This window comes from Xenopus tropicalis, chromosome 6, assembly GCF_000004195.4.
Source record: "Xenopus tropicalis strain Nigerian chromosome 6, UCB_Xtro_10.0, whole genome shotgun sequence".
In the NCBI taxonomy this organism is placed as follows: Eukaryota; Metazoa; Chordata; class Amphibia; order Anura; family Pipidae; genus Xenopus; species Xenopus tropicalis.
Genome location: NC_030682.2, coordinates 13,330,601 through 13,356,770, shown reverse-complemented (window position 1 = coordinate 13,356,770; position 26,170 = coordinate 13,330,601). Strand labels below are relative to the sequence as shown.

Below are 26,170 nucleotides of genomic sequence, written 5' to 3'. Positions count from 1 at the left end.
TAAAAGCTGTGTTTTTATCATTTGTAACTGACCTGTTTAGGCGAGAAAAATAAAGGTGAATAAAGGCGAATACAGGAAAGAGAAAAGGGGGAAAAAGTGGAAAGGTGTATTATCCAATAAAAAAAATGAGGATGTATAAACCCAGAAATAAATAACATTTATACTTGTGAAAAATAAATATTGCATGTTATTCCCTATAGATTACAAAGAAACAGTGCCCTCAATTGGTCAAAAATATATATTTATATATATATAAATATGGGGCAAGTACAAGGGTAAGAGGGCACTACAAGGGCATGTTTTTCTATATTGGTGGTTCAGCAGGGCAGGGTCGGACTGGGGGGTGAAGGGCCCACCGGGGCTCCTGCCCCAGGGGCCCTGCAGGTGCCCCCCGCCGGTCGCGTCCCCTACCCCCCCTCCCCCCGCGGGGGCCCCCTAACCCCCCTCGCAGGGCCCCCCACCCGACGTCAAGTGCATAAATTTAACCCGTCGGTGGGGGGAGCAGTCAGGCAGGGGTAGCACCTGCAAGGGTCGGGGCCCACTGGGATTTTTCCCGGTGTCCTGGCGGCCCAGTCAGAACCTGCAACAGGGGGCAGAGACAAGGGGAATGTGCCAAGAGAAAGTTGGGCCATGGACACTATGGAGAACACAGAGAAGGCTGACTGCAAGGAGAAGTGTTGGGTTTGGGGTAGGATAATCAGGAATACAATGTTGCAGAGGTGTTAGTATCCCTTTAATAAATGTGCCCCGGTGAGGTACCGCAGGTCACTGTGGTGACATTTTTATCTGTCTCTAAAAGGGGAAGCGGCAGGGAGTTTGCTGCGGTGTTGCCTGAATGAGAGCTAACTGTCAGTCGGCCCTAGGAACAGATCTGGCCCATCAGGAAGGTGCTAAACCGCACACTTGGCTCCTCCATGTTGCTGACCCCCCCGCCCTGGAAAGCCGAACTCTGCTGCATCTGATCTCATAGATCTATAGATCTTGCTTCATAGTCACCTTATGGGTGAGGTAGGAAAAGTATTTCAGGAGGCACTGGGAGTTGTATGCATGGGGGCAAAATTGTGCCCATTCTTGTGCCATACACCTGAATCAATGCCTCCCACTATACCCTAGATATAATCCCCATGACACCATCTTGCCTTACTATACACACTATCCCATACTTACAGCCTCTTCCCCAGTACCAGTGTGCGTTACTAAGCACATAATCCCCAGTTACATCTCCTTCTTCAAGAGAAGACAGGTCAGACTTAATGTAACATAGTAACATAGTAACATAGTAAGTTGGGTTGAAAAAAGGCGTATGTCCATCACGTTCAACCATAATGCCTATATATAACCTGCCTAACTGCCAGTTGATCCAGAGGAAGGCAAAAACCCCATCTGAAGCCTCTCTAATTTGCCCCAGAGGGGGAAATATTCCTTCCTGACTCCAAGATGGCAATGAGACCAGCCCCTGGGGCAACTTGTAGAACTGCTCCTGGTCAGTTCCACAGAGTCCAAGGGCCCAAGGCTTTTCACACACACCCCCTTGACCATAGGTTTTAGATCAGTCCAAACAAATCCTGTCTCTCTTATGGCCATAAACATCCAAACCATTTACCTCCTGGGGGGGGGGGGGGACTACATACCGCCTAACCCTGATGCATAAACCAAATATACTGACTAAATACTATGTCATATCTACTCTTTTGGAGACAAAGACCCTTAGATTGCAAGCTCCACTGCATAGTAGGTCCATGTGGTATCATCAAAGTGCAATAAATACATTTACCAGTCAGTGGCCCTGAAACTCATGTTAGGGTCCCCTTATACCTTCCCATTATTGTTACACCCCATGTCACCACTACAGCTCCCAGCCTTACTGCTAGGGGGGCAATAAATCAAATGACCCCCCTTAGGGACACAAAAACCATTTATTGGCCCAAAGCTTTGAGGTAGGGCAACTATACTGCCCTGCTAACCAGCATTCTTCATACCTACCCCTTAAGCCCTGGGGGTATTTGTGCAGCTTAGTATTCTAAGCTGATTGGCTGAGGAAGTAGAGAGTTACAGTTCTATGGCTGTAGGTTTATGAGTTAACTATTGAATGATAATTGGTGATTGGCTGCTTGCAAGTCAATAACCAACAACTAATCAGCGTTGGCTCTTCTGGTTACAGGGTGCAAGCTGAACCCCTCTTTTACATGTATTTTAGGTTAAACTAAATATATATGTATTTTAACTTGGGGGGGGGGGCAGAAGAAAAAGGAACATTTATTATCAGGGAGCCAGTTCCCGTGGGTACGTTGGCCCTAGCCAAGTCACATGCCCCGGCGTAACAGAACCGTATTTATATTATTTAGGGAACTGCTGTCAGAAAAATCCCTGAAGCACATGATTGTGTTTAGATGTGGGCGCCCAGTTCCCTGTTACTGTAAATGGGAGCTTTTATTTGTCCACTTGTGCTCAGGAGTCAGAACCAGCAGTGCAGAGAATAGCACTCTCAGTAGCAATTACATTTGCAAATAACATTAAAACACAGATCGCTTAGTATGAAATTAGGGGAAAAAATGTCACTGTTGTTTTATTCTGGGGGTGTAGTTGCCCTTTAATGCAGCAATTCGCCTCCTGCTTCAACATCTATGTGCAAATCGCCAGGGCAAATCCATCCAGATGCCTATGTTTTATTCAGGTAGAGGAGGCCTGTCATCTTCAGTAATTCAATAAGTCTCCATTAATGGGAAGCAGAAGGCAAGGTCAGTGCACTGACATCACAGCGCCGAGCGGGGAGATTGTTGGACCCATCGAGGCTCCGGCTGGATTTAATTACACGGCCCGGGTGCATTATTATCCACACATTTGCTACATGGATACACGGGGTTGTACTGCAGCCCATGTAAGGATTAACCATAGCAATAGCTTTGCACTGTACTGTATATAATAGCATTATTGCTGCACTGCTGCCAAGGCAAATGCGACTGCGTGTAACACTAGGGCAGCCCAATTAGAACCGACAGAAGCTATATGGTATTTGTGCTTTCATTAAGGTGCATGCTGCATGGCGGAGCAGAAACCAGTGCAGCCATTTGTGAATATGTATTCTGTAGGCTACAATGCTTTCCATGCCGCCATGCGTCTGAAATAAATGCTAATAAGCGGCGCAGGGTATGAATTCAGTTACACGGCGAGTAGTAAATTGTAAGCTCTTTTGGGCAGGGCTCTCTTCACCTCTTGTATCGGTTATTGGTTGCTTTATATGTTACTCTGTATGTCCAATGTATGTAACCCACTTATTGTACAGCACTGCGGGATATGTTGGCGCTTTATAAATAAATGTTAATAATAATAGTAAAGGGGTTAGGGTGCATCTCTAACTACAGCAGGTCGGAACACTTCAAAACCAAAATCAGGGTCAGACTGGGGGGTGAAGGGCCCATCAGGGCTCCAGCCCCAGGGGCCCTGCAGGTGCCCCGCCGGCCGTGTCCCCTAACCTGCCTCCCCTGCAGGGGCCCCCCTAACCCCCTCGCAGGGCCCCCCACCCGACATCCTACCCCCGAGCGCGTAAAGGGTCAGGTCTGGGCCACTGGGGGCCCACTAGAGCAGGGGCCCAATCAGTCCGACCCTGTCCAAAAGCCTCCGCACCTAAACAAAACTCACAAGGCCTTATTTATTGTATGTTGGACAGGGTGCAAAGTGCAAAAACGGGGTCACATTGCACCCCCGCTCTGTACATTCTGCAGCAATGTATTCATGATACAGCCCATGGCCCACCCCTTGGGCACCTCCTGGCAAGCACAAGCTAGGGGGCGCCACTGTGCTGCACTCTGCACCTTAGCACCAGATATTTAATATAATTTGCGGTACAAAATGCAGAGTGCAAAAGCCCCTGCCCCGGATGCAGCTCTAGCAACTGGCCCAGATACAAGAGCACTAAGGGGCACAAAATGCACCCACCGAGCTTCTGCTGTCAGGCAATGACTTTTTGAGGATTTAGGGTGCAATAATGTACCCCAATAAACCACTGCTGTTCCTGGGACGGTGGCTTGTGCAAATGAACCCCTGCAATATGTATTATGTCCAAGAGCATTAAGGGGTGCAGATACACACCCCATAGGGTCACTGCTGTGTCTGGGCCAATGGCTTCTGCAAATGAGTCAATGATTCGCCTTCATCTTCTAACTCTTTGCAGCTTTCAAATGGGGGTCACTGACCCCGGCAGCCAGAAAACTATTGCTCTGTGAGGCTCCAGTTGTATTGTTATTGTTAACTTAACTGTATAACTTATTTTTCTATTTAGGTCCTCCTCCTATTCATATTCCAGTCTCTCATTCAAACCACTTCCTGGTTGCTTAAGTAATTTGGACCCTAGCAACCAGATAGCTGCTGAAAATACAAAGTAGAGAGAGCTGCTGAACAAAAAGTTAAATAATAAATTACAAATAATAAAAAAATAAAGACCAATTGCAAATTGTCGCAGGGTATTACTCTCTACATCATACTAAAAGTTAACTTACTGTAATGGTAAACAACCCCTTTAAGCACTGTTTCTTTAGTAGCCTGGAAACATGGTGCCAAAGTGCCACCCATAGCACCCCCTATAAACTTATTATAGAATAGCGGTCTGGGCACGGGGACTGTTCTAGGCGCTTCCTCATGATGCAGCTTTGGGCGACTTTGGAAAGCAAAGCAACACGTATGTTTTCTAGGGATGCACCGAACCCCCAAATCCATCCATATGGATTTGGCCAAATACCGAACCCTGATAATAGATCAACAGTACATCTTTTATTTGCTTTTATAGATTCCATTTGCACCGTGCACATTCTACTACAACTCCCAGCATCACCCAACAACTAAGGCTGCTGGGAATTTTAATTCAGAGCAGCTGAATCTCTCCCCACCCCCTGCCCAGGGGCCGCCCAGAGGGTACCCGGCCATTAACTTCTTCTCCAAGAGACATCCAGAAGGGTAAAAATGTTTTCACTTCTGTGTTCACACAGACATTTAACCCTTCCAAACCCTAATTAGCATTCGACCGAATCCGAACCCTGCTGAAAAAGCCCGAATCCTGGCCGAATACCGAACTGAATCCTGGATTCCGTGCATCCCTAATGTTTTCCCACCTACATTCTCTCCGGTAGGAAAGCATTTGAGGAGATTAGTCGCCACCACTAGAGAAGATTAATCGAGGTGTCATTGCAAGTGATGAGCGAATCTGTTCCGTTTCGCCGGAAAATTCGCAAATCTTTCAAAAGATCCGCAAAACGGCAGAAAATTTGCGAAACAACGAAAATGTCATGCGGCAAAAAAAATTGTCGCCCGTGGTTATTATTTTGTCGCACGGGGTTATTCTTTTTATGCCTGCGACTATTCTTTTGTTGCACAGTTATTCTTTTGTCACCCGTGGCTATTCTTTTGTTGCACAAGTTTTGGACGTGCCACGAATTTTTCCGCGGCAAAGTTTTTTCATCCATTTCGCTAAACAATCCGCCAATGGCGAAACTCGGAAATTTGCCGCGAATCCATGCCTGGCGAAACATTTTACCCATCACTAGTCATTGCCATTAAAGTCTAGGGGAGCACTATGGGGGGCACTTTAGCTCCACATTAAGGGACATGCTGTAGGATCACAGGACGAGCATCGGCCGAGTCGGCGAAACCTCCAGGTGTTTGTGATCTGTTTCCTGGCTGCGCAGAGACAAGTGGATAGTACATCTCCCAGCACAGGAAATGCAAGAAGAGAAAAATGGTTTCCCCTTTGAAGCTGCGGCCGGGGCGACTCTGGGGAAATGGCAGGAAGCACTTTAGAGAGGCAAAAGCTCTTCTTCCCCCAAAACAGAGCGTCTGCGGCGCAACCAGCGGCTTCTAATTATAGAAAAGCTGTTTTTCTTCCTCGTATTCACCGGGCACTTGAGCTCTACCTCTGAATATTTTATGGGATCCTCCGTGTAACAAAAAGCTGCCATAAATCTACGTCCCTTGGAGAAGAAGTTAATGGCCGGGCACCCTGTGGGCGGCCCCTGGGCAGGGGGTGGGGAGAGATTCAGCTGCTCTGTTAAAATTCCCAGCAGCCTTGGCTGTTGGGTGATGCTGGGAGTTGTAGTAGAATGTGTATGGGGCAAATGGAATCTATAAAAGCAAATGAAGTACTGTTGATCTATTATCAGGGTTGGACTGGATGTGGTGCAGGGCCTACCAGGCTGCTGCCCCCAGACCCCCCCTCAAATTGGGGGCAATTCCTTTATGAAATATTCAGAATTTGAGAAGATTTGGGCAACCCCAGTAATATGTGTAGTCTTGTATGGTACTGTACGTGCCACGAGTCTGCTAATTGGGTTTAGCCATGGCGTTTTCTCCAACAGAGGTGGTCACTGCCCACATAGGGCACAATTCAGCCTAAAATGCTAATATGGGCATTGTTGGACGTATGGGTGCCATTGGCATGAAGAACAGGGGTTATAAGGCAGTGTTGGCATTTTCTCTGCCACTGTAAACAATACCACATTTGATATTAGCCTAATGGCAAGCAAATCACCTCTTCTGGAGGCGACAGTAATTCCAGTATCCAGCTGAAGGCTAGGGGTCCCCAACTGCCGCAGTCTAATCACCCCTCTGCTCCACACACAGCACTTCTTGGCTGGATTTGGGTGCTCCGAGTCGGACTGGGTGTGCGGGGCCCACAGGGGCTGCTATTCCATGGGTCCCAGCACCACCTTTAGGGCCACCGCCCACCCACTGCCAGCTGCTTCCCTTCCCCCGCGTGAGAGCACAGTATACTTAATTTTGCCAGGGTAGTGGGGGAAAGACAGGGAGGACAGGCAGTGATCGGTTCTGGGTCGGCAGGGCCTACTAGGTTTTTCCTGGTGTCCCACAAGCCCAGTCCAACCCTGCTCTGAGCAATGGCGCCCTCAGCTGGAGCCCCTGCGCCACAGCCCTAAATCAGAACAGAACTTTGCCAAGACTCCTTCCTCTGTGCAGACTCAAAAGTGACTGTAACTTGGTCCCAATGTAATATTTCCCTGCGTTACTAAACAAAGTAGAAGACATATATACAATGTTGATAACACTGTCCCTTTACATCTGGGTTAGGATGTAAATGGATCCTTTAATGTAGAAAACAAGGGCACGGCTTTGAGCGAGAGCTCCGATTTGCATCATTTCCACATTGGACATAATGCTTATATTGTTGCTAAATCCCAGCAATTACAGGGTTAGCAGATCCAGCCCCGAGAGGCACGCGCCATGAAATGCCAGCTTGTCCCACACAGGGCACCTTGCGCCCCTTCCCCAGTACAATTCTATTTCTCTACGTAAAAAAAAAAAGAGTTAATTATAGGAATTCCCATAAATAAACAGTGATCCTGTGCAAAATGTAGCGGCATGTTTCCCCCTGGGTCTTGTAACACATACCAACCAAACCAAAAGGTGGCATTTAGTGGCCGCCTGTTTTAAAGCAAACATCTGATTGGATGCTATGGGTTATTAGACAAATGCATCTGCTGTCATTTCCCTATCTGGCAGAGGACCAGAGGATGAATGGCTCTTTAAGATAAATAGGTCAATGAAAGCTGCCGACTCGTCTACTCCAGACCAAGTTGGCATCTTATTGGCTCAGGTATTGGGCCAATACGTTGATATCTTTGGTCCAAAAGCAGGACCTATCTGCCAATGGTCTCCCTTGGCCCCATTGTGATTAAGGGCCTGGAGGAGACCCAGTGTGTGGATAGTCAAACTGGGTGAAGATCATACAGTGTATATACAGTATATGTGATTATTTGCATTACTATTATTATTACTTATTATATTAATAGCTATTGATTATTATCATTGTCATTTTTATTGTTAATTTAAATGTTAATTAAATAATGAATAGAAATAACACAAGCACTAACACCCGTCTGTAGCTTTTACCAATGAATTCAGATATCGATAAAGTTGCGTAAAAACACTCCAGAAGCAAAAGTCTCATTTTAGGAATTTTTATTGAAAGTGTAATGGATATTTTCTTCATATTGCTTTAATGAAATGACAGACAGCAGCTGCAGTTTGTTTTTTTTCTTTTTTTTGCTTTGAAAAAAAAAAAAAATGTATATAAATGTCCAGAGGGGAAAAAAAAAAAAAAGAAAAAACACCGCCCTCAAATCAAAGCAATAAAAAAAAAAAAAAAAAATATCACAATATTTACAAAAAAAAAAGCAAAAGTCGAGCGAATGTGGATGAAGAAACATAGGGATAATTACAAGCAGTGTCAATAAATATACAGGTAGAATTATACATGAAACAAATCTGTTTGCAAATGGCGGGGATTCCTTTCCCTTAGGGTCAGAAATAAAATAGATAATCTCCACTCGCTTTTTTTTTTTTTGGCACAGACAAATAAGTTAAATGCACATTGTTATAAAGGCGGATATTTGATCAAGCTCTAAATCAAAAATGGATAGTATACAAAATAATCCAGGAATGTTGTAAAAAAAAAAAACAAAAAAAAAATTATATATTAGTGCCAAATAAGTACCACATAATTATACCAGCATTTCATAATGGATAAATTAGGGTGACCAGAGATGGGAATAACCTGTCAGAACCTGAGAATGGGGGGAGCTGTCCGATAAAGAAAGGAAATTCCTGCGCACAGGGAGGTGCCCTGAAGGAAAATGATCCGACATTTCCAGGTAAACTGATAGCGTTATATTTATATATATATATAACCCCACCCCTCACGCTATTCCCATGGGGGACACCGGTCACTTTATGCCCATAATGCATTAGAAATATTCTAAACAATCCTGGGCTTTGCACCAATCGCTGCTTGACTTGCTAGACTGTGATTTGTAAATCTCTCCCATAGTAGAACAAGGGGGGCCACTCAGGAGTTTGGGGCACCTTATAAAGGCCACTTGGGGTAAAATTAAGGAGCGAATGTTGTGGTCAAAACCCATAACAACATTTTAGATTACAAACAAGTCCAAGAGTTCTAAAGCTCTCTTGGCTTAGGGGGTCCCAATATGGGTCGCTGACAAAGGAACCACATTTAATGGTGAACCACATTGCAACAGTTGTAGTGTATGGTTAGAAGGGGTATTAGTGGCCGAGTGTATGGTTAGAAGGGGTATTAGGGGCCGAGTGTATGGTTAGAAGGGGTATTAGGGGCCGAGAGTATGGTAAGAAGGGGTATTAGGGGCCGAGTGTATGATTAGAAGGGGTATTAGGGGCCGAGAGTATGGTTAGAAGGGGTATTAGGGGCCGAGAGTATGGTTAGAAGGGGTATTAGGGGCCGAGAGTATGGTTAGAAGGGGTATTAGGGGCCGAGTGTATGGTAAGAAGGGGTATTAGGGGCCGAGTGTATGGTTAGCAGGGGCAATAGGGCCAGAGTGTATGGTTAGCAGGGGTATTAGGGCCAGAGTATAAAGTTGGAAGGGGTATTAGGGCAAGATGTCAGCATTGCCCATTGGGCACACAATACCAGCTGAAGGCTCCCCACATCCTAGACATTGAATATGAAGGTAAATAAAGGAGGATCCTATCCAATCACAATTCAGCAGAGCCAAGCGAGCATTCACAGTATTCTAACGCCAGGATTGTGGTATCAATGGAGAGTCTATTGGGGAATTAATGGAATTTCAGTGGTGCATGTGTCTGGGTACAGAAGTGCCGGTAGGGGCACGGGTGGGTGTAGCTGCTGTAATATGCGTGTCCAAAGTGCATTATACAAGAGAAATGGGACATATTTGCCTATCAGAGCCCTGAAATACTGCACAGGTGGGATATTAAGCTGGAACATATGTTCTATAGCCCTAATTAAATGGCCATCTGGGGGCAAATGAAAAGGCTCCGTAACCAACCAGCTCAGATTGGCAGCACAGATGCATTTTTATGGAAGGGAGTATTTGGCCGGCGCAACAGCAGCGATTCCTTCCCAGAAATGATATTGAAGGCCCGAGCCCTGTATGAAAGGGAATAAACTCCCCTCGGCTGGGCAACTACAGGGGCAATTAGGCCAAGGCTGGAGGGGGAAGGGGGCAGTTCCCAGGTGTCTCAAAATGCATTTCCTTTGGACTTTTCTGGTACCCAACATACACCGTAATTCCATCAGCATATGAAAAAAGTAAAATTCATAGTATTGGACGGGCACAGTAGGTGGCGGATATATACAAAGCCAACAATAATAATAATAATAATAATAATAATGTCAATGCAATGGCTCTTGGTAACTGGCTTTTTGCTTTTTTATAAGAATAATTTAGAAAAAAAAAAAAAAAAATCAGCACAAAAAGTCTATAAAAATGCATATTTTTCGTCGTATACCACAAATGTCCATTCTATCAACATTATTACTTTAAATATCTGTATTCGATTTTAACTCTTAAATTAAGAAAAACAAATTAAATATAACCAAAACATAATTGTATCTGTTTTAAATGGCTATTAAAGCAATAAATAATCCAATATCTTATTACCTTTTCTGTCATATTAAACATATGAATTTTTTTTTATTATAAAAAACAAAAACAAAAATTATAAATAGCCTCAACGATATATATTTTCCATAGAGCAAATGAAACCATCAAAGGACACTTTCGACGTGATATAAATGGCGACGGTCACAGTTTCGGGGGGGGGGGGGGTATATGTTATATAGATTGGCTCTATGCATGTTTGCCTTACGTTTATATTCCTTCAATAGTTGGCTCATTGTGTGCATAGAAAATTCATTTCCCCCCATACAAGAGCACCTCTAGTGGTCAGAAATAGCAGTGCTCCCTATACCTTGTATATGAAACAAAAAAAACTGCATCGGCCAATGGCCACTCTGCATGAAGAGGACAGAATATTCCCAGCATACAATAAGCCACGCCTTCAGCGGGGGGGGGGGGGGAATTATATTGGATACACCCTATATACACTTCCTCTTCCTGCAACATGCTTTGCCAAAGGGTTATATCAGAACAGGGCACCCCGCCCCATTAACCGTGGCCATATCCTTCTTAAAGAAAAAATAAATAAGAAAATAATTTACGTTTACGTTAAAATTAAATAAAGCTCATATTATTCTTTTTAAAACGTATGGCTTATTAATGGAGCGGCACCGGAGAAAAGGGACTGTAACAAGGTACCAAAGGATAACGAAGCGCAACGCTTCGGCTCAGAAAAAAAAATATATAAATAAAAAAAAGCGGGAGTTATATATAGATTAAAGGGGAAGCAAACCCAATAGTTTATATATACATTCCTGAAACAGACTGGGAAATATTAGGATGAATATTCCTTCATGTATAAGTGGGTTTGGCTGTATGGCTTGTAACCACAGCAATGGCCACTAGGGGCACTGTGGTGATTGGCCAAAACATCCACATATGCATATAGTTTTTGTATGGGAAAAAAAAAATTCTACACCCTAATATTTCACAGTCTATTTTAAAAAAGATAAAGAAAAAAAACCCTCCTTATAAATAAGATAAATTTCCTCTTTATAATGCGATTTTGTTTATTGCACTTTTTAGAAACAAAGAGGCAAGGATTCCTGTGTAGTTTTCAGTTTTAGTAGAAACGAAAAAAAAAAGTCTATAAATACAGAAATTTTATGGGAAAAAAAAAAGTAGACGATTGTACTCATCTGAGGTTTTTTTTTTTTATTATTTAACCCTTTGGAAGCTGCGGAGTTTGGCCACTCCTTACGCTGCTCAGAAGGGTAATAATAAAAAAAAAAAAAAAAAAGTTCAAGCTTTCGACTCCTTCCTAAATTTTGCAATAAATTATAAAAAAAAAACAACAAATTCCGTTAAAAGTATATTTTTCTTTTTTTGTAAACGGGAGTAGTGCACACTACCAACTCGTGATTTGCGGATTTTGCTGTTGTTTTTGTTTTTTTTGTTTTTCTAACAATAAATACATATAAAGTTTGTTTTAAAAGCGTCGAAAAGTATTCCAATGGTATATTTGTACGACCACAAGAATAGGTTTGCAAAGGTCTACAAATAAATAAAGAATTTCATCTTTAACGTCTTATGTACAAAGTCTTTTGGATAGGAAAAAAAAAAAAAAAAATTGCGGGTATTTTCTTCAATCGGACGCAGGGGGGGCGAGGCGGCAGTATTCCAAAAAGCATTGTCTTTATAGAAAAAAAACTCCACTGGAAAAAAAGGTGAGAATTGTTCCTTGCACATCCCCATATCAATATATAGAATTTTTTTTAAACCAGAAATTTCCCCCATTTATTTTTTTTTTTCACCCCTTCCTCATTTAGACGGTCATCGTTTCCATTAAGGACGACTTGAAGGCATCTTCCAAAAGCTGATTGTCTGTAAAAGGGACGGGGGTATCGGGAATGGACTCGGACAGGCCAATTAAGGATTCCAGAAAGCAAGTAGTCTGGTCTCCGGATGGAGCAATTCCGGGGAAGGTAGGTAGCTGAAAGGATAAGTTATCCAAATTTTCATATTCCTTCAAGGAGTTGTAAAGGGGTCCAAGATTGTAGTCTGGATACGCCTGAAATAAATCCAAGGAATCCGAGGAGAGGCTGATATCCGTGTAGCTCTTGGAGTGCGACTCCGCCTGCGAGGAACTATAGTCAGAAGGTCCATCAGAAGTGGTTAAAGATGCCACCTCGTCAGAGAAACAGCTGGCGTCCTGGTTGGCATTATCATCGATGCACTTGGGGAAAGAGCTCGAGTAGGGGCCGGAAGCAGGTTTGTCCGTGCCGGAGATTGGCTGGTAAACGTTGTCGCAAAAGAAATCTGTCGGGTGGAAAAAGCTCAGGTTATCCTGACAGTCACTGCTATTCTCCTCGTATTCGGAGTCGTTGAAATGAAGAATCCTCGCCAGGTAGTCGTCGTCGACGTCCAGCTGGGATTTATCCGAGGAAGCAGCTTCGTATGGCTCTTCAGAGTCTTCGCTCTGATTGGACGAAGAAGAGGTATCGGTCATGTCGCTGCTGCAGCTGTCGTCCCCGGCGACTTCGATATCCATGCTGAACTGAAACGCCGGCGTTAATGGGGTAGCCCTCTCCTCGCTCGAGCCTTTGCCCACCGGCACGCCCGCAAATGGATTCAGCCGCTCGTTCGCAGAATCCTCGGCTTCTAATTTGCGGTCGTTGTTTTGATGCTTCTCCTCCAGCTCCAGCCTCATGACCGTGTGGAGGAAGTGGGTTTGAACCCGGGATGAATTAAATTCCACTCTTCCATTCCGGTTGCCGCAACCGTCTTTTGTACATCCGCATGGGAACATCGAATGGTCTCTCTGAAACAAAGAGCAGGGAAAGATTTGTAGGAGGCTGCAAACACCTTAAGTGCTAGAGTAGATCTACAGCCACCAAACTGATCCGCCCTTACCTGGCACTTAATCCCGGCTATGGTACAGCTGCAGGTCTCCGGCTCACAAAAATCCTGACAGTTGCAGCCGCAGTCTTCCCTGGAGCGTCGGATCTCATTAAGCTCATGTTTCTCCGATTTGTCAATCTTCTTGACACCTTCCCTTTTGAGCAAAGCCCGCCGTTCCCTGGGTGGGTACATCCGCGGAGAGAAACCGTCTTCAACTTCGGCGCCGTTCATGTCAATGTCCTCGTCGCAGATGTCGTCGATGGAGAGGTTGTTGGCTTTTTGAGACACTATGGTACCATTCAACGTTAGCTGAAATAAAATAATAAAACCCATAAACATTACTTAGGTTGGAAAACAAGTCCCAGTCTCCCACCAAGTCCCAGTCTCCCACCAAGTCCCAGTCTCCCACCAAGTCCCAGTCTCCCACCAAGTCCCAGTCTCCCACCAAGTCCCAGTCTCCCACCAAGTCCCAGTCTCCCACCAAGTCCCAGTTTAGCAGATGGATTTTAAACACATAAAAGAGACCATATTCTAGATTGTAAGCTCTTTTGGGCAGGGCTCTCTTTACCTCTTGCCCAGTGTTTGAAACCCACTTATTGTACAGCGCTGCGGGATATGTTGGCTCTTCATAAATGAATGTTAATAATAATAATAATAATAATAATAGACAATTACCATGTTCCTTAAAGACTCGAGTTTCTCCTCTTTTAACCTCTCTTTCAGTTTTTCCCTCCGCCGGCTCAGCTGCTCCTTGGAGAACTCTTCCAACGTGTACTGCCTGCTGTAGCTGTGCCTTCGCTTCATTCCGAGCGTGCAGCCGCCTCGGCTGGGGACGCTGGTGAACCCCTGACATCGCTGGAAGTAAAACACCACCACCCGGTCGAACAAAACCTTGTTCTTCTTAAAGCGCTTCTCTTTCTTTAATATGGATGTGGCTGAAATAGAAATTGCTAAATATAAAAAATTGGTCTATAGGCGTTCTATTTTTAATACCATGTTCATAATGAATCGGCGTCAACCAATCAAAAGTTGTGAAGATAATGAATAAAAAAACGTCAAAGTATTTCTTTCTATTTAGCCTATGCAGAACTGGAGAAGCAATGCAGAGCCTTTCTGCTAAGTGGATCTGGTTTCCAAAGGCCGACATCTGTGAATGTTTACTCAGGTGCCGGGGAATTGTGACACCCAAGGAAACTATGCTACCTATTGAGATTCCATTATGGAGTTGAGCGCAAGATGAGAGAAGCAGATTAGCTGGTGACACCGGTAAAGATTAACCCCATGTAAATCAGGATTTTAATTGAAGTTTCATTAAAAATTTGAGCTACTGGAATGACCAGACAACAGACTATGGATGATGGGAAAATGGGCAACTTGATCCATTAATCTTTTTGTGCATTTGGTAATTACTCAGACAGATACAGTAAACTCATCTCCTCATTGTCCAGCCAACGAGTTTATTAGCTTGACACAATCAGCTCATATTAACGACAAACCAACCAGGGAAACTGAGCCAGAAAATAGTTACATGGTTTAGAAACACTGGCGGATCAATATATGGATTGGTTTGTATATCACATGCTTGCATGTGTCCTTCTGCATCCCATGTGGGCAACATTAATGAATGTCTTCCTGGGGGAGAGACGGGACAACAGAGCAGGGGGTTCGATAGATTAACATCTTCACTCCCTATGGCCTAGTAGTTTTTTGGAATACCTTCTATTTTGGCACAATCTAGAAACTTGTGGCTGTCAAAAGCAAGTTTGCCTTTCACCCGAAATCTCCAAGCTAATGATAACTCTCGGACAATTAGGTCTTTCAACCTGATTGGTTAGTAAACCCTTAGAATCCACCTCAAACCAGATTTTGTATTGGGATTGCTATAAGGGTCTAAACATGGTACCGACTGGTCCAGTCTGTGGCCCAAAGGGTAACGCCACTAGGACCCACTTGTTGAGTGTTTTGTTGAACCATGAGTGGGGGACAAACCACTGCGGCACAAAAACGCTCCATATGCCATTAGGGTAAAGACACACAGAGCTACTAGTAGCAGCTACTTGTAATGGCTACAAAATGCTGATCATTTACTGATCATTGTCTCTATGTGCATTTTAGTAGTAGCAATTCTCAGTATTGTCTATGGCGGGCTATTTTCTGACATTTAGTAGCTGCTACAAAGTAGCTCCGTGCGTCTTCCACCTTACACTTAAGGATCGGAACATTTATCTGATAATGGGAGATTCTAAATAAATCCCTAGAAATAATAGAAATAAAAATGAAGCCACTCACGGGTAAAATCCGTGATGAAGAGCTTGGCATCGTGGCTGTAATCCTCGTCCGAGTCGCTGCCCGATGACGTCAGGGAAGAAGACGGCGACGCAGAGGAAGATGAGTAGTTGGAGTCCTCTTCCAACGCCTGGTATTTGCGCTTCAGGACCCCGCTCATGGTTGCGCGTTTCATAGGCCTGTTGGAGCAATAGGATAATGATATTTAGTATATGAGTGTATATGGGTCCCTCATTCACCTGATGGGGAGCTCATTGACAGAGGGAAACAGAAACAATAATAATAATAATAAATGCCAGGGAAGCCTTGGGGGGATACATTCTCTCTGCAATTTACATGGTGTGAGCCCCTGGGGAAATGAAGGGAGTGAAGAATGAATCCGACTGCTGAAATAAAAGCCTGTCGACTGCATTCATCCTCCCTGGATTGTGTCGGCCCCGAGACACGTGGAAAGGATGAACCTCAAACAATAGATCCCCCCCTGTTTGTCCAGAAAGGACCCCCTTGCAGTCTTTACCTGCTGGGCTCATTAACCCCTTCACTGCTTGTACCAATAACCATCTCAGCCCCATTGAACACAAGCACCTCTTATACCCCAAACCATCGCCAGCTAATTAGGCCACAGCTGCCAGCACAGAGAAACGCATGTATCAAAAATACTCATTTCTTATGGTTTTAGGAATATTTTGCTTTAAAAAAATGAGAATACAAGATTATATTTTTATATTAAAATATTTTGTAGTAAACATGATCTGCATTACTATTCTTAAGGACTATAATAAATGAATATATACAACATTAAAATTAAAGAAGCGTACTACTAGTGTGTATAAATATATGTATTCCTTGCATGCTTTTAAAATAAAGGAAAAATCTCCCCATCCTGCCGGGTTCAAGAGAAATCAATTAAAGGACCAGTAAGACCAACAAAGGAAATGTTTGTGTGTGCATGTAAATACAATGTCACCTTGTGCGTTTGCTTGGGAATATAATAAAGCCGCAGTGCAGACTCGGGGGCAGCCATTCAAGCTGAACCAGGGCAATAGGGCACATGTTTACAAGGCAGATAACAGCGGGGCGGGATACAACGGTTTCAGAAACATGGAGACAAATGTCATTGAAGGCTCAATAATGATTTATCAATCAAAAAATCTGTTTATTTTTGGTCAGACAGATGTAAAACTTTAAAATATTTTTACAATAGGGTGTCACTAGTATCCATACAAGCATGGCTACACAGAAATCAGCTCAGCCCGCAGCATGCACCTAAATGAATTGCTGATTATCCAGGTTAATTCTTTGCTTACAAGACACGGCAGATATTTGTGCCCCTACAATTAATCTATTATGAACCCTGGGCGAGTGCTCTGATTCAATGAGGAGGAGGAGGGGGCAGTCGGTACATGCCAGGGTGGCAGTTAGAGAAGGTGACACAGAGTCTAGTGGCCGCTGCCTGGGGGCGGCAGAGGCAGAATATGACTAGGAGCCGTGACTGAGTCAGTAGTCTGCGTATGACTGTTTGTGGGCAGACGTGACTAGGAATGGTGAGGGATACGGTGACGGCGGTCGCTGCTGCTGCTGCTGCAGGAATTGGGAAACTTCCTTCTACGTAAGAGCAGGCTGTTTGCTGGCGTCACCCCTGCCGGCAGTGAGGGGGGCCAATAGGGAGCCAAGTGGCGGCACAAAGAAATAGGTCAACAGGTAAGCATGGGCACAGTTATATCAACACCGGGATATTCATATGCAAGCCAATGTGGAGGGACAACACAGATATTGAAGCACTACAATACCCATCATGCCCTAACAGCCTCCCTTGCCTGCCCCAACCCTGACAGAAATAGAAAGTGTGGGGTAAAATGCAGACAAGCTAGGAATCTACATAACCCCCCCAAGCATTAATAAGGATTCTTGGATTTGTTCATCTCTATTATACCATAAAGTGATGCAGAATCCTATTGGCACCGCTTTCCTTTCTTCCTCCTGTGCCAGTTACACCCCCCACCCCACAGATGGCACAGGGGACAAGTGTGACAAACAGACTTGGCAGGGCACCCCTATCCGGAAGGAGTGTGCCAGGGACAAGCCGAGGGTCTCAGGGTGACAGCGGGGAAAGACAAGCGGCCGTGCCAAGGGCGGAAAGGATTTAACATTCTGTTGGCGACACCCAAGCGCCCGTATTAATGGTGGGCGATAAATAAGAGATGCGCCGGCAAACTCTTAACCTACCAAAATGTACTGGGGCAGGTGATTAAAAGGGAATTAGGGCTATATTGGCACTGCCAGCAGGCAAGGAGCTGGTTAATTATTTACCACCCTGTTATGTGAGATGGGGGCCACATTACTGCTGTTACATTTAACGCTAAGTGCTCCTAACGACCCGGCTCTGCAGCTTAATGGCTTCCTGCTTGCTTATCAGCACTGCTGCTTGCGACTCCAAGGCTTTCACTTTGGTGTTAAACTGCAAGTCCCATCCCACAGTAGAACAGCACCTCTAGTGGCCATATTATATACCAGCAGTATAACCAATTCCCAGTGCAGGCCTTCCCCTTCCCAGTATAGATTATACAGAATATGACTACGTGCCCCCAGTGGGCAATTAGCATTCCTTTGCAGCCAGCCGCTGGGCTACCATTCCTGCCGCTGTGGCCTTTGCACGCCACCACTGTGGCCCATTAGGCCAAAAACAAAAATACTCAGCTGAAAGCAAACCCTCACACCCCCCCTTATCCGCACAAACCACTTCTGTTGACACAGGGCAGAGTTCACTAGTTCAGGCAGAGCCCCCCCCCCCCTCCCTGGAGTATTTAGTACATGCCTAACTAAATGCAGCCCAAGGCCGCTGCAGCCTGCAAGGGTTACAACACTGCTGCGAAGGAACTCAGTCAAAAGTTGGGGGCAAGGGGGAAACAAATGTTTGCATATCCCTACCCATAATGCCCCACACTGGCTGATATTGTTCAATACCCAACAGATCAGCCCTATCAGAATGGATATCTCTCAGTCCTTCCATACAGGGTTGGACAGGGGGATGAGGCCCACAGGGGCTGCTACCCAGAGGCAGCAATCTGGGGGGGGGCGCAGGCAAGGATTGGGTCTGCTGTAAGTCTGTAGCGCTATAACTCTGTCTGGGCCCCCCTGCAGAAAAATTATCCAAGGGGGCCCGGTACAACCTGTTCCTTCTAGTCCCTCCACCCCTGGCCCTCTCATGCCACACCTCCCACTGGGGTTTTTTTTCCCAGTGTCCCGCTGGCCCGGTCCAACCCTGTTTCCATACACCCCAAGCTGCCGGACAGCGCATTAGGCCCGACACACCTGCCCGCTCATTAATATTTCAGCGACGCAGGAAATGCACTTAGAGCGCCACTGGCACGGAAAGCCCAAGTAATTGCATTGATCCGTATTGATCGCAGTTGGACAGCGCCACTGAGCCAAGGGAGGCGTCCCCGTATCATTGCAGCGTATACATGTTTATTCTCATGTACATACATGTGTATTCCATCATGCAGGAGAATCAGCTTAAACGTCCTGTGTGTTTATATAACGGATCTCTGCCCCCCCAAACCGGGGATGTTTCTCAAAATAGCAGAAAGGGGACAAAATAAATAAATAGCGCTAAGCCCGCTGCGCCACAAAGGCACAAAAAGGTCCATTTAACCTTAGTTTTTTTTTTTTTTAATAACCCGAAATAAAATAATCCGCCACACCGGCCACTGCCAAAAAAGACATTCTGTTCTTGGCGCAGGCACCTTACTCATCTATTTTACTAAAAACAGCTTTTCCAACAAGTACACGAGTCGCAGGACCGAGCCCGCAGGAATTCCTGTCTGGCACCAGCGCTCCCACCCAGCGCAGGGGAAAGGGGGGGGCATTTAAAGAGACAGAAAGATAACGTTCAACCAGTCCCTGCCCCAGTGCAGCTTACAATCTAAATATCCCATTCCCATCAGTCCCTGCCCCAGTGGAGCTTACAATCTAAATATCCCATTCCCATCAGTCCCTGCCCCAGTGGAGCTTACAATCTAAATATCCCATTCCCATCAGTCCCTGCCCCAGTGAGCTTACAATCTAAGGTCCCTATCACATTCCCATCAGTCCCTGCCCCAGTGAGCTTACAGTCTAAGGTCCCTATCACATTCCCATCAGTCCCTGCCCCAGTGAGCTTACAGTCTAAGGTCCCTATCACATTCCCATCAGCCCCTGCCCCAGTGAGCTTACAATCTAAGGTCCCTATCACATTCCCATCAGTCCCTGCCCCAGTGAGCTTACAGTCTAAGGTCCCTATCACATTCCCATCAGTCCCTGCCCCAGTGAGCTTACAATCTAAGGTCCCTATCTCCCATTCCCATCAGTCCCTGCCCCAGTGAGCTTACAATCTAAGGTCCCTATCACATTCCCATCAGTCCCAGCCCCAGTGGAGCTTACAATCTAAGGCCCCTATCACATTCCCATCAGTCCCTGCCCCAGTGAGCTTACAGTCTAAGGTCCCTATCCCATTCCCATCAGTCCCTGCCCCAGTGAGCTTACAATCTAAGGTCCCTATCACATTCCCATCAGTCCCTGCCCCAGTGAGCTTACAATCTAAGGTCACACAAACAGTTTTATTTTATTACTAACCTGCCTGTAAGTATTTGGAGTGTGGGGGAGGGAACAGCGCATCCCCAGCACCCCCCCTCCTATTTTTCAATTTTTGGGTGGAAACAAGCAAATGAGTCAATAGTAAACTTTAAAATTTCTTTCACAAGCAGGAAATTCCTGTGCGTTTCAGCAGGGAAGGTTGGGATCCACTTACAGAACTTTCCAGCCAATGTCTCCATTGTTAGAAATCCTTCTACCCCCCTCCCCGCCCCCAACTGGGGCAAATAAGGGAAGTACTTGCGGCCCCTGGAGTTGCAGTTGGGCCGCACCAAGTAGCAGGTACTTTACACGGGTTACTATTCCTCTTTCAGAATGGTACGGTCTGCTCAGGGCAATGTGCCCAGGACCAAGGGGATTTCTGGAACTCCCATATATACAGGATAGGAAATATTATTTAATGACTATGTCTATTTATCACCATGGGAGGGGGCAGGCCAATGGAGCAGCCACATCCCCTCCCCCCCCCCCCCCCCCCCCCCCCAGTAGTTACACCATTGCCACCACCTCTTTTTCCTGTCTTTTGCATATGGCTACCCAGAATGCCATTCTGCTAAGAGAGCAGCTAATTGGCTGGGCCACACACCTGCTTCCGATTGGGCGCACTTCTAATTATAAATTAAAAAAAAAAAAAGTCAACCTTCTGAATGATACTAGATAAAGTTCATCTCTATATAAACTTCTAATATGTTATCGATTGACTGATTCTTAGCAGCTTTTCAATTGGTCTTCTATTTGTCTTTCTGAGATTAAAATGCAGCCACCCCAATGGTTTTTATTGCCATTGTTACATTGTTTGATTTATCTTCCCATCTAGCATTCTGAACCACTGCTCGGTTGCTTGGGTAAGAGGCACCCCAGCAACCACAGAGCCGCTGCAAATTCTAAAACTGCAATAATAAAAGTTGCAAATGGCCAAAACAAAAAAAGAAATACTCCAGCTTCAAATATAACATTTGAAAGGTGAACTTCCCCTTTAAACGAAACCCCACAAACAGGTGGAAGTATGAAAGGGGTTTTGGGTTAAAAAATAAACTCTTTTGAACTGTACATTTGTGAAACTGAACCGGTTTCTGATGCCCCCCCCTTCCGTTCCGAGAGCAGGACACCTGTTTACAGGCTGCGAGAGTCGCACGTGTACTTGTGAGACACTTTGCACTGGGGCATTAACGTGCAAACACCCAGCAGATTAGAAAAGCCGTACGGCAGGATTCTTTTTTCCTCCTTATTATTAAACTTGGCTCCGGGCCGGCAGGCTAATCATTACTTATTATCCTCGGGGAGGGAGGATACGCGGCGCTATAATAGCCCCATTCACCTACCCGGCTGCACATCTGCATCATGGGGGGGGGGGGGTATTGTACAAATATACAGATTTCAGTTGATTCAGACACAAGACTTGATTGTTTGTACTGAGCCGAACAGGATGGTGCCCATGGCCCCCTATTGTAAGGCTAATCCTAACCTAGATAGAAGCAATATGGCAGCTCCTGCACCTATGTAAACATAAATATAGGGATATCCGCAAAGTTAGGGGGGCCATAAAACAAATGGAATGATTCCATTTAGGGTTGGAGCAGTTTCCCTTTAAAATAGGAGTACAGCCCAATTATATAACTTGTTACATCCGCAGCCATGGCCAATGGGAAGAGGCCTGCCATTCATTTGTTTTTCTCCCCCAGTACAGGGAGCAGAGGAACTGGTTTGGGCACTTCTCACCATAACATCCCATAAACTATCCTACCTGCCCTGCTTTCAACCCCCATCCACATCATATCAACCTGGCCCCCTGTACTACATATCCCAGAATCCTCCATTAGCTACGCCGCAGAATACGTTGGCGCTATATCATAAAGTAACAGTATATAGAGGGACGGTCAGATTGTGACCCTGCTGTTGTTGAACAGTAACCCCCTCGGGTAGTGGGAGTTTTAGTCCAACATTGTCCAAGGATGTAGAAACCCATCAGAACATAAACAGGTCGGCCTGTACCATGAGTCACGGGGGTGCACGCCAAGTAGCTGCCAATTAAATCCACGGAAGCCTGGCGGATACGCAGGGAAGGGACAGCGTGGAAAAGGCCAGTTGCTACAACAATGAGCCCATCTCCTTTCCTGGAGAATTTCCCAAGAGCCGGGCAATGTACCCACTGCCGGAAACAAGCGGGGGGACCTGGGGGGGCACTATGTTCGCTGGCACCTGTACCCCTCTATTGCACCTGCCTGATGCAGCACATACCCAGATGCAGCACACAATCCCCCCCCTCCATAGATAAGAGCATTTCCCACAGAATACAATGCAGGGCAAGGAAGTGGGGGATGGAAGTAATGCAGAAGGCTGGGGGGGGGGGTTAATGGGGGGGAGGAGGAGGAGACGGTGTCTTCTGGCATCTCAGCCAATATGAGTGCAAGGGAGCGGGGGAATCGCCGGGACCCCTGCGGGGAAGTAGTTTAGCCCTCTGGTGCCTGGGAAATATCTGGGCGACTCTCAGCGCCAATAGCCAGGGCTCACGCGTTAATTACGAGGCAATTAGCAGCCAGTCACCTTAACGACACGGGATCCAATAAACACAACAACGGTAATCACAATGATCATAGTAATAATAATGAGATAATAATAATAATAATGAGCCGCACAAGGCAAGCGGCTCAATAAGTAGGAGAATAAAAGCTCATTAAAGGGGAAGTACAGCCCCATGCCAACCTTGGGACAAATACAGTAGAAAATAATACTCAGATATGGGAATTGCAGAATGCACCAGGGTTGGGAGGGGGATCCTTTTGCACTGCTCACTTCCTGTACAGATGGAACAGGAAGTGGGAAATTCACAGCTAAATATTCCCAGCAGATTTAGTTTTAGAAGTGAGCAGCCAAAGTTATAGCCTCAACGTTTGCTCATTTATTGTACTGTACAGCGCTGCGTACATAAGTAGCACTTTATAAATATAGATACACATACATTAGGACTATTAGCCACTTCAGCCATATGATGTTATGAACTACAAGTCCCAGAATCCCCCCCAAAAGCTCTGGGAATGTTAGTCCATATATCCATAGTCCTTATGCCATATATATCAGAACTTAATAACATTAATGACCACTAGGCAATCAGCTAGACAGCAATAGGCTTCAAGCCTTAGTCATCACTTTACAGCACTGCTGCAAACAGAAAAGTGACCTTCGGTCCCAATGAAACTGGCTGCCAAGCAATACCCTGTACTTTCATAGTAACTCAGGTGTTGGCCTTGGGGGGGGGGGGGGGGGTGATACAACTGGAATACACAAGGAGGTGCCAAAATAGGTGGTTATATCCCCTTCAGGCCCATGTTGCAGTGCATTGTGGTCAGGCCAAACGTGTCAAGTCCAGTGAGTGCTCTTAATGGATTAATGCCCCGGTGTGGGGCAGCAGTAACACCCCTCTCTGTCCATTGTCAAACATAAGGGTAACTTCCAGCAAATTCTCCTGTGAGTCACAGCCAATCAGATGACCACCCCCCTTCCTTTCCACTTTTTGCCTAAAATCTGATTTAATTGTAAGCTCTTTAGGGCAGACAGTAGTATGAATGAGTGAGGCCTCACACACACACATCCTATCCACATACCATTGCCCAGAATGATGTAAATTAGTAAATTCCAACTTGTGCTTCCCATAGCACACAAACATAGAAAAGTGTTGATTGTAAAAGTTGCACAACAATAACCCAACATCTGAGACAGTAACTAGAAGCAGCAGCAGATTGGGGGGGGGGGGGGTGTTGTTTATAAGGCAGTATCAAAACAGCAGCCAGGCTGTAACCACAGAGCCATCTTATCAGGAAAGTACACACAAGCAAAGTGCAGGGCTGCCCAAACATTCACATGAGTAAGAGGAGACAGGGGGCAGCTCTGAAGGAGGGGGGGGGGGGTTACATACAATGGGCAGGGATTGGTTCAGTCAGAGCCACAGGGCTTCTATGTGTGTACCCAAACACTTAATATATCTAACAAGGTGCCCTGTCCAGCCCTGCCTGGCACTGTCCCCCAAACAGAAAAACAACCCCCCAAAACAGAACTCATCCAGCCCAATGGCAAATAAGAAAAATCGATACAGGTAGGAAAGCAGTGGGAATACCAAGCAGACCAACAGAACTGGATAGAATGTTTCCAGACAAGGGATAGAATGTTTCCAGACAAGAGATAGAATGTTTCCAGACAAGGGATAGAATGTTTCCAGACAAGGGATAGAATGTTTCCAGACAAGGGATAGAATGTTTCCAGACAAGGGATAGAATGTTTCCAGACAAGGGACAGAATGTTTCCAGACAAGGGACAGAATGTTTCCAGACAAGGGACAGAAGTTCCAGCTGACACTATTGAGCGCCAAACATTTAAAGAGCCCAGGGTGCAGTTCCTTAGTTCCAACACTAGAGGTCGCGCCTTCCCCGCTGAGCGGCGCTGCTCCGGCTGCCCGGGCTGTAGTATCAGTCAGTGTTACGGGCTGGAGCCTTTGTACCCAGCGCTGCACCCTCAGCCTCTCCCAGCGTCAGGCGCCCCTAGTGTGGGAAATAGAGCAAAGCACCCCTGCACCCCCCCAGGCACCGACCCCCTCTCAAACCCCTCTCCCCCATTCATAACTGCCCCGAACCCCGACTTGTGACTGTGCAGCCCCCCAGCCTGTGGCTCACCTTGCCCGGGCTCCTGCTGCACAATGGGGCGCTGGCGGCGCTAGTTGCTGCTCATAGTCCGGCGGTAGCGATGTGCTCCCTGCGCTGCTCCCCCAGCTCTGCCTGCCCGCACCGGGAGCTCTGCCTTTTTCGTCAGTGGAAAAACTCCTGGGCTGGTGACGCAGGCGGTGACAGGGAGCCAGACAGGCCGGGCAGCCAGTGAGTAACCCGGCCCTTCCCTCCGCCCCGGCCCGGCCCTCCGCCTCCTCCTTCCCCCCAGCCCACACTCTGCTTCCTGCGCTCCTTCTCCCATACACTGTGCCCCCTCCCCTGAGGCACAGGGATCGGCATGCTGCCTGCTACTGCTCCCCCATCATTCCTGCACAGCTGCACCTTCCCACTAATTAGCGGGACCCCCCCTGCCTGCTGCACCTTCCCATTAATTAGGGGGACCCCCCCTGCCTGCTGCACCTTCCCATTAATTAGGGGGACCCCCCCTGCCTGCTGCACCTTCCCATTAATTAGGGGGACCCCCCCTGCCTGCTGCACCTTCCCATTAATTAGGGGGACCCCCCCTGCCTGCTGCTCTGTGCCATTAATTAGGGGGACCCCCCCTGCCTGCTGCTCTGTCCCATTAATTAGGGGGACACACTGCCTGCTGCCAGCCATGTATTATAGGAAGCCCCCACACTCACTCACACCCTATTTATTATAGTGAACCCCATACTCATTGCCTATTTATTATAGGGGTCCCCAGATATATTACCCAATACTGCACCCTATTTATTATTGGGGTTCCCAGACACACTGCCCCCTACAACACCCTAATTATAATAAGACCCAAAAGACACTCTGCCTTCTGCACCCCATTTATAATAACCCCCCCCCCCCGCACACTGCTTGGTTATGTATCCCTTTATATCTTTATATTGGGACCCCCAGGCACACTGACTGTTACTGCATCTGATTTATAATAGGGGCTCCTAAACTCACTGCTTGCTCCTGTATCCCATTTATTATAGGGACCCCCAGACACACTGCCTTTATTAATAGGGACCCCCAGACACACTGCCTTTATTAATAGGGACCCCCAGACACACTGCCTTTATTAATAGGGACCCCCAGACACACTGCCTTTATTAATAGGGCCCCCCAGACACACTGCCTTTATTAATAGGGCCCCCCAGGCACACTGCCTTTATTAATAGGGCCCCCCAGGCACACTGCCTTTATTAATAGGGACCCCCAGGCACACTGCCTTTATTAATAGGGCCCCCCAGGCACACTGCCTTTATTAATAGGGCCCCCCAG

At 46.2% G+C, this 26,170-nt stretch overlaps 1 protein-coding gene across 1 annotated transcript; it reads right to left on the bottom strand.

Moving 5' to 3' along the window:
- Nucleotides 1–12,197: 12,197 nt before the first annotated feature.
- On the bottom strand, nucleotides 12,198–24,970 carry csrnp1 (cysteine-serine-rich nuclear protein 1). The gene is made up of 5 exons (NM_001078993.1): nucleotides 24,881–24,970; nucleotides 15,588–15,763; nucleotides 13,974–14,233; nucleotides 13,311–13,607; nucleotides 12,198–13,218 (listed from the first exon to the last, which is right to left on the bottom strand). The coding sequence occupies exons 2-5, from the start codon at nucleotides 15,757–15,759 to the stop codon at nucleotides 12,223–12,225; spliced, it is 1,725 nt and encodes a 574-aa protein (NP_001072461.1). The 5' UTR covers nucleotides 15,760–15,763; nucleotides 24,881–24,970; the 3' UTR covers nucleotides 12,198–12,222.
- Between the last annotated feature and the right edge of the window lie 1,200 nt (nucleotides 24,971–26,170).